The following is a 9,222-nucleotide window of genomic DNA, read 5'->3' on the forward strand; positions in this document are numbered from 1 at the left end:
CCTCCTTTTTTCTGGAGAACTAGCCCTAGACCTCCCAATGAGGTCATGGTGGAACAGAATTTACCCACTGAATGGAAGTCACAGGTATGGTTTTGTTTGTATTGTGTTTGGTCTTAGTTCATGTGTGTTAGCGGGGTCTACTTTCATTATACTCATTAAATATGAGTGGCTTGGGTGAACTAAAAATTGTTTCAACAAATGTAAATGGCCTTGGCAATCCAAAAGAGGAGCATGAGAATTTCAAAATGTTTACCAAGGTAGAACTTGATAGGGCAATTAGTAGATTGAAAAGCAATAAAAGCCCTGGGAACGATGCTTTCCTCAATGAATGGTACAAGGCATTTAAAGATGACTTGACTCAATTACTGTTGGACTCATTCAATTATACCCTAAAACATGCCTGGAGGGAGGCTATCATCTGTCATAATAAAAAAGGGAAAAAATTGTGAATAGTACCGCCCTATTTCCATCTTAGATGTTGATGTATTGGCTGTAATGAGACTGGGATTCAATGATAATATTATTAAGGTCATACAAGCCCTATACCACAAGCCAATGGCAAGAATAAAAATAAATGGCGACTTGACTGATAGCTTTGAGCTCTTCAGGGGAAGCAGGCAGGGATGCTGTTTAAGCCCCCCACTCCACCCCATTTGCCGTGTTTATTGAGTCTCTGGCACAGTATAGGATAGTGACAATGCCCCCCAACCCCATTTTTCCAACAAGCATCACGTGTTTTTACAACAATCCCTGGTGAAGCAACTACAAAGTAAATGAGAATATTCTGCATAGATATAAATTTTTTGTATGTTTGCTTACTTTAGGCAAGTGTTCATAGGTCTCTATATATTACACACATTCGGACTCGGAACATTATACGAAGCTAACTACAGTAAAATGAATGAGGTAATAGAGAATTCTGACAAAATGGACAAACCTAATTTTAGATTTTAGTTTCAGGACAGAGGTGATAAAAATGAATCCGTTTCCCCGATTGTTGTATTTATTTATCTCCCTACCAGTTCTAGTTCCTAGCTCTGCTAAATGGGATAAGCACAGCGACGTGCCGTGAGCACTAGGGTTGGGTAGGCAGGGCATTCCAAATCGAAACCACCAATGTCAACACCAATGATAATTTCATATGTTTCTGCTGGCAAATGTTAATTCAATTCAATTTAATTCAATTCAAATTTATTTGTATAGCGCAATTTACAACAAAGTCATCTCAATGCGCTTATCAAAATATAAAATTCATAATAAAAAAAGAAAAAACCCAACAGCATCCACATGAACAAGTATTTAGCCATCTAACAAAATCAACATCATAAACACCATTAAAGAAACATAAAAAATTATTTAATATAGCCTCTATACTCTCCCAACAACATATATCTCATGACACGGCAGCACATCTGTTGTTTGTGTTGAAACACAGAAACACGGAGAAAAAGACAACAACAACTAAGTGAGGAGCATCCACAAAGCCAATCCTTCCTTTTGTTCCATTCACTGTAGAAAGTACCAACAATGTTCTGACCTTACCTTTGCTGAAGGGCTGGTAACTCAGGTGTTGGTCTCCATCTTTTAAAAGCTGTTGTTTTTCCTCAAAAAAAAGTTTCTTCATCGTCTCTAGCGCTGTCATCCTGCCTGTAGTGTTATCCCGCCCACTAGCTAGAGAACGTAGCAGCGGTCACATGATATCAATTCACTAATGCACTGTGAACTTACGTATAGCATTTAACATAGCGTTGTTACGTCCAAAGGCAGTGTAGAGAGCTGCCTTTTTACGTAAATGGTTGTCATTTTGCATGCGCAAACACATAAAAACACGCTATGGGAATAGTGGCAGAGCAGCAATGTGCTTTTGAGAAGGGGTGTGGCCTTGTCCTGCCTTACAGCGATTAGGAAATAGCAATGTTTAGTGATTTGGGCTATGAAAAGCACAAAATGCTGACACTTTCAAACTGATAGGTACTGTAGCCTATCGGAAATAAAAAAAAATAAAAATAAAAAAATTATAATTATATTATTAAAACAATCAAAATATCAATTCACCCTTGGGTAGGCACTGCCTACCCTGACTGCACGTCACTGGATAAGCAAGTGAGTAGATTTGTATGGAAAGGGGCAAAACCAAGGTTTAGGTTTAAAACGCTTCAGCTGGAGAAAATGAAAGGGGGGCTCGCCCTTCCAAATTTCAAAGAATATTTTTTAGCTGCCCAACTGAGGTAAATTTTATATTGGTGCTCACCAAAGTATTATTCCAAATTGAAATTAACTATATCCCTATGTCTCAACCTCAATCACGACTTTGTGACAAAACTAATAAACAGTTAAAAGAGGGGAATCCCATAGTTAAAACAGCTATTACGTTTTGGAGGGACACTTATTATTTGGAGATGAGGATTCACCTCTCACAAGAGGGCTGTGATCTGGTGGAAATGACGGGAGCGTACAAGAAATTACCTTCAAATATTCAATGGATGAATGGCACTCTATTTGTCTACACACACTTCCACCAGCTCAAGACAATGGAGAGAATTAGGTTGGAAGAACATTATAAGGTTTTTTTATTACACCTCATATCAAAAGTAAGCAGCTTAAAAGCCCTCAACATTGCTGGAGGCTTTGTGACAGTATGAATGCCAACCATTCCCATGTATTTTGGATTTGTCCCAACATCAGACCCCTCAGGGTAAATGTTGCGAAAGTAATAGAGGAAATCTTTGGCTATGGGATTCCCAATGCCCCTCAATCTATGTACCTTGGCTGAGGATATGTACCTCTACAAAGTTATGTTGATGGCCAGCAAAAAAAACCATTACAAGAAACTGGCTGAAGAGTCACTTTAACTTTGTCACAATGGGAAGAGATAATGGCAAAAATTTATGCAATGGAAAAAAAGCACTCACTACATAAGCCTGAAATCTACTAATTTTGATCAGAAATGGACAATCTATAAGACCCAAGTGTGAATGGGAATCTTTGTAATTATAATACTTTTCTGTTCTGTTTTGTTTGATAGAATTTGTAAATTGCATAAATAAATGGTTATGGTTATGGTAAATGGCCGTGAACAGAGGGAGAGGGTAAGTGCGTACACCTAGAAGTGATATTTGGGATCAACGTATCTCTGTTTAAGCCCAAGACAATCGTATCCCACAGTCTAAGACGTAGCAGTGTCTTCACAACCGATGTCCATGCAAAAGCCACTTTTGTGAACCCAGGCACCCCCCCGGACTCGAATAACCAGCCAGGCAGGCAGCACCAATGGGAGCCAAGGAAGCCAATGCCAACTCCCACAGCAGGGCCGCACCCCCCCCCCCTCAGGGGCCCCAGAGACCACAGGTCGAGAGGCAGCACCCGCCCCCACACTAACCCCTGAGCAAGCCCTGGGGAGCCAAGGACACAATGCTCCCTGCTGCTGCCCTGGCCACCCACCCCGAGGCCCCCCTCCAGCGCCCACCTCCCCACACCCAATCTGGAGACCAGCCACTATCCAGCAGGGTTGCACAACCCTGGGGCAACGCCCCCTACCAACAAGTGACTGACCAACAGCCGCCACCATGAGAAAGAACATGCCAAAGGCCGAACCCTCTTGGTGATGTCATCAGGAGACAAAGATATATACAGCTGTGCAGAATCAGCATAACTATGGAACCTCACTTGTGCCTCCTGATGACATCACCTAAGATGCTTTGATCTGCAAAGGTTTCACTACAACAGTCTGGTCAACCAGTGTTTGCTCACTGTTGTCAGTGTAAAGCAAACTTTTCACAAACTCCTCCCAGACGAAGTTTACACCAACAAAGCTTCACTCACACAGAAAAATGATCGAAGACGGCGCTCTTGTTGTGGACAATGGATCTGGTGCGTGCAAAGCTGGCTTTGCAGGAGACGATGGTCCACGTGCTGTGGTCCCCTCCATCGTTGGACGCCCCATGTGTCTGGATCAGATGGATGATAAGGGGATGAAACACTACTATGTTGGTGGTGAGGCTCAGAGGAAGAGAGAAATGTTGACACTCAAGTATCCCATTCAGCGTGGTATTGTCACCAACTGGGATGACATGGAGAAGATCTGGTATCACACCTTCTACAATGAGCTGAAAGTAACACCAGAGGACCACAGAGTCCTGCTTACAGAGCCCCCCCTGAACCCTAAAGCTAACAGAGATAGGATGATGGAGATTATGTTTGAGACCTTCAACACTCCAGCCACGTATGTGGGCATCCAGTCTGTGTTGTCTCTGTTGGCCTCAGGTCGTACCACTGGTATCGTCGTAGACTCTGGTGACGGCGTCACCCACACTGTACCCATCTACGAAGGTTACGCCCTGCCTCCTGCCATCCACAGGTTTGAAGTGGCTGGTAGAGACCTCACTGACTACCTCAGAAGAATCCTGACTGAGAAAGGTTACAGCTTCAGCTCCACAGCCGAGCAGGACATTGCGCTTGACATCAAAGAGAATCTGTGCTATGTTGCACAGGACTTTGAGCAAGAAATGGAAACTGCTGCCTCCTCCTCATCACTGGAGAAGAGCTACAAGCTGCCTGACGGACAGATTATCACCATTGGAGATGAGAGGTTTCGCTGCCCTGAAGCTCTCTTCCAGCCGTCTTTCCTTGGCATGGAGTCATGCGGCATCCATGAAACAACTTTTAACAGCATTGCAAAGTGCGACAGTGTCATCCGTAAAGACCTGTACGCCAACACTGTGCTGTGCGGAGGTACCACCATGTACCCTGGCTTTGCTGCCCGCATGAGGAAGGAAATCACTTCTCTGGCACCAACCACAATGGAAATCGAGATTGATGATCGTCCTGAGATGAAGTACTCTGCATGGATTGGAGGCTGTATCCTGGGCTCGCTGGACAGCTTCAAGCAGATGTGGATCACCAAGCAGGAGTATGAAGAGTCCGGGCTGCAGTATGACGAGTCCGAGCTGGAGTTTGACAATCTCGGCCCCAGCAACATCCACAGGAAGTGCTTCTAAAAACATCCATCAGTCCCCCACCAGCCCAAAACATGCACTGCTTTGAACCCAAATGACTGGCGATGTGTACACAACTACACAAACACACTGGTATATGGTGGGCCCACAGCACCTCTTCCTGCTATACGCCATCTCTCTGGTTATGACACTGTGCCCCTGAAGGGGAGAAACTGTGCAGGAAGTTCAGATTGTTCCCAAGCAGTGTGAATGTGAGGAACATGATGTCCATCATTGTGTTTGTCATTCCAGAAGTCTTTGTTCAACATTTTATTTACCTATATGAAGGTTTGTTCTCTGCTGTACCCGCTGCCCAACAGAGCTGGAGTGTTACTTAAAAAAAATATTAATATAATCTGAATCATTTGACAAACCAGAGACACCTGACACGATGTCCCCAAATGGTTGACAGTCACTGCCACTTTAGCATTGCAAGTGGATCTTTGTTGTCTCTTGTAGTGCAAAAAAACATTTTAAGTGCTATGACTCGACTACTAATTCTGGGTCTGTGGTATTTTCTAGCATGAACTATTACTGCGGTAGTGTGGGTTGTTGCATGATGTCTGGACAACATGGCCGAGTACTGTTCCACTCGTGAACCTGTCATACCTGGGACACAGTGCTAAAAAAAGTCTGAACTCGTTACTGAGATGAAAAAAACTTTATTTTCCATGATCCAAACTGGGAGTCTAACCTGATATTTTAATTAACCTCGAGCAACGTGAGTAAGTGATGATCTAGAAGAAGAAAAAAAATTATGGGATTGCGAGTGAGGAGACGAACAATTTTAGTTAGATGTGTAAATGTACTGTATTTAATTTGAGTTATTGTAGTGGTTAGTATGTCTGCCTCACTGCAAGGTCATGGGTTCAAGCCCTGGACACCTAAATTTGGCATGTTCTCCCCCTGCTTGTGTGGGTTTTCTCCAGGTTTTCTGGTTTCCTCCTACTGTCCAAAGCATGCACAATCACAAGTTGTGAAGCTTCTATTACTGACCAATCACAGGCCGTGTCAGGGTCACGTGTGGTTGGTCATGGACCAAACTAAAGACTTTGTTCTAGTAGTTCAATCAGAAATAGTGCTTCAGGACTAATTAATGACCCATTTCTAACTCAGCAGTGAGTTTACCTTTGACTAGTTGAGCGTGTCGACTATTGTAGGAAGTGTTTTGAGGAACTTGTAAAGATCAGCATGAGCAACTCCAACTGATGGATATGTATTCTCTGTGATGGCCTGAAGGTGGCGACTCTAACAAATATCTGAGCTTTGAACTTTGACACATGAACAACTTTTATCACAGCAAGGCCATCGACGTGATGTTACCTGATTTGAGTCACTTTGTATATTTTCTCATTAAGCTGTCATTCATTGGAACCTCATGTATCCTGTGCCTTCTTCTTCTGAGGAGGAGGAGGAAATCTTACTTCCATTGTGCGAACAATCACCAGTTTTTAGTTTTTTTGCACAAAGCTTCAGTTCTATCCCAGATTGTTTCAGCTGCAAAAACAGGCCAATCATCCTAAAGGTGGTGCTACAGCAAAACATTCACAACAAATCAACCAAATGTGGTACAGATTTGTAACTTTTACCAAAATGTTGCCCCAACACTGAAGAAACTTTGGTATGTTTAAACTTTTTGTAAATCATTTATTCCATCACTGTTTTTATAAAAAAAAAAAACTGTAAAACTTATTAAACCAATCTTCTCCCATATTTGCTGAATTGACTCCAAACTTGTTCCAGCCCATATTGAGACTGTTCTACACAATTGTCATTGATCAATATTTGATCCTACAGTGAATCAGCATGTTTGACTGTAAACGGTAAAATAAAAGCAATGTGGCAAATTCTTACGTAATACAGTTTAAATGTTCATCAAAAAAGGACAAACATTGTAGATGATGTATTAGAAAATATCTGATTTTTATCTCAAAAACTGATTTTTTTTTTTTTATTACAACATTTTGAATTTTTCTTATGATAGCTCTTTTTTTAAACATCAGTTTTTCACTCATGGAGCCAATAAATCATTGTTAAAAAAAACTCCCTGGTGTCTACATGTAATGTGTTTTTTTTTTTTTTTTTTAAATTTTCGTCTGAACAACTGAATTTTTGAAAGTGGTTTGAAATCTGCCTTTGAATGCTATCAGCTGCTGTCTGCACACAGCTGACTGGATTAGTGAAGCTACAGGTGTTTTTTCCACCATTTATTGTTTTATACTCATTTAGTGGTGGAGCTCATTTGCTTTGTTTTGGTTTTACTGTTTTTATGATCTCGTGCAACACTTTGGAAACGTTTTGTTATTTAAATGTGCTATATAAATAAAGTGGATTGGATTCCATGTGCTAATTAGCTCAGTGACAGAGGATGTTCCAAGAATCAATAATGATGTGTAATTACTTTTATTACATTATTACTTATTGATTTATTGACTAATCATTGTAGCTGTAGAGTTCCTAGAATGAGATGAACTTTTTACCACAGAGTCGTCTCTGTTTCCATTACTTTTTTAAATGTGCAAAATCTAAATAGTTCAATAAAAACTCAAAATGGAAACATCTGAATTTAAAAAAAAAACACTCATCTGTAAAAAGTATTTATTCTTTCATGAGGAGGTTTTTCAGATGTTTCCATATTAAATGTATAGTTAAAGCTCAATGGAAACACTTTTACGTACCTGGTCACATGACCACTTCTCTCTGAGAAAACATGGCGCGGTACGTGTGAACAGAAGAGGAGACCCAGACATTTCTTAGTATTAGACTTGTATAATAAAAATGATTAGTGCCACATAAGGAATGCAGAGTGTTCTAAGGAGGTTTGGAGCGTCCATCTTCCTAAAGAGAACTTTCATGGGATGAGATTTCATCAGAGTTACCAGGCTCCTCCCCCAAAACACCTTCAAACACGCACTTTGTGGAAACTTTAGAAATATTACTTTCATTTTGTAAAAAAAAAACTGTAATAGAAACACAGCTACTGACTAATTAACTCAGTGACACAGAGAATCCAACCTGAACTGATTTAAAATCCACATTAGAATGACACCTTCAGCCAATAATAAACCTTTTCACACTCTTGCACTGGTTCAGTTCTTCTGCATTAAGTCAAAGATCAGGAAGGATAAACTCGCCATGTCTGACGGTGTAGGAAGTATGGAAGCCCGTTTCCGCCACTAAAAAAAAATTACCAAGGAAAGTCATAATTATAAGAAAGAAAGTCATAGTTATGAGTTAGTAAAGTCATAATTATGAGATAGAAAGTCATAGTTATGAGTTAGTAAAGTCATATTTATGAGATACTTAAACACATTTCCAGCAGCTTGTTCATGTGTTGAGCTGACACAGAGATGCTGATCAGACTATCAAAGACTACTTTAGATTTTAGGCTTTACAAATGATGAAATACTTTGTTTGCTTGCAAATTCACATAGAAATATGCTGAGTAAACGCACCCTTGAAAAGATACAAAGCAAAAAGAGGCTCTGGTGTCGAAAAGGATAAAACTGATGTGGCTGAAGTAGAGCACGGTTCAAATGGAGATTTCTGGTCAGTGCCATGGGTACAGATGGATGTACCAAAAATGTTTCTATCTCATAATTATGACTTTACTAACTCAATTATGACTTTGTTTCTCATAATTATGACTTTACTAACGCATAATTATGACTTTCTTTCTCATAATTATGACGGAATAATTGTGGCGGAATCGGGCTTCCATAAGGAAGCGAGTCTGACAGAGATTTAGAAAATTTTACCCATTTGAGCGTTGATTTACGCAAAAGATTTGTTGCGTAAATGTAGTACCATTCTCCAAGGCAGAAAGACTGTTAGCTGCTAAAGCTAATGCTGCTAAAGCTAATGCTGCTAAAGCTAATGCTGCACACGAGCTGAAAATTCAGTTTCTCCTGATTTTTCAAACTGTTTCAGCTGATGGCGTTAGTTCACTTATCGATCTGTTCATCTTGTGCACTTCCTTCAAATTTGTAAATTGAATTAAAATATTAGCTTAATAAAAAAATCATGGACCCGGTTAGTGAATGGTGGACCTCGTAAATGTACCTTTTCACAGTGAGAACTCATACTGTCCTTTTCACACTCGCTTATCCCATCAATAATAACACATTTTATTTATAAGCACTTTTGAAAAACTCAAACACTTTACAGTTGTTAAGACAACTACACCAGTAAGAATAAGAAACCAACAACAACAATAAAGGTAAATACA

General features: G+C 40.3%; 1 protein-coding gene across 1 annotated transcript; it reads left to right on the plus strand.

Moving 5' to 3' along the window:
* Positions 1-3,322: 3,322 nt before the first annotated feature.
* On the plus strand, positions 3,323-6,754 carry LOC114466610 (actin-3-like). Its single transcript, XM_028452187.1, has one exon. The coding sequence runs from the start codon at positions 3,831-3,833 to the stop codon at positions 4,995-4,997; it is 1,167 nt and encodes a 388-aa protein (XP_028307988.1). The 5' UTR covers positions 3,323-3,830; the 3' UTR covers positions 4,998-6,754.
* Positions 6,755-9,222: the final 2,468 nt, after the last annotated feature.

This window comes from Gouania willdenowi, chromosome 7 (assembly GCF_900634775.1).
Source record: "Gouania willdenowi chromosome 7, fGouWil2.1, whole genome shotgun sequence".
NCBI lineage: Eukaryota > Metazoa > Chordata > Actinopteri > Blenniiformes > Gobiesocidae > Gouania > Gouania willdenowi.

Coding starts and splice junctions, on each gene's coding strand:
- LOC114466610 (XM_028452187.1), top strand. CDS start 3,831: ATGATCGAAGACGGCGCTCTTGTTGTGGACAATGGATCTGGTGCGTGC.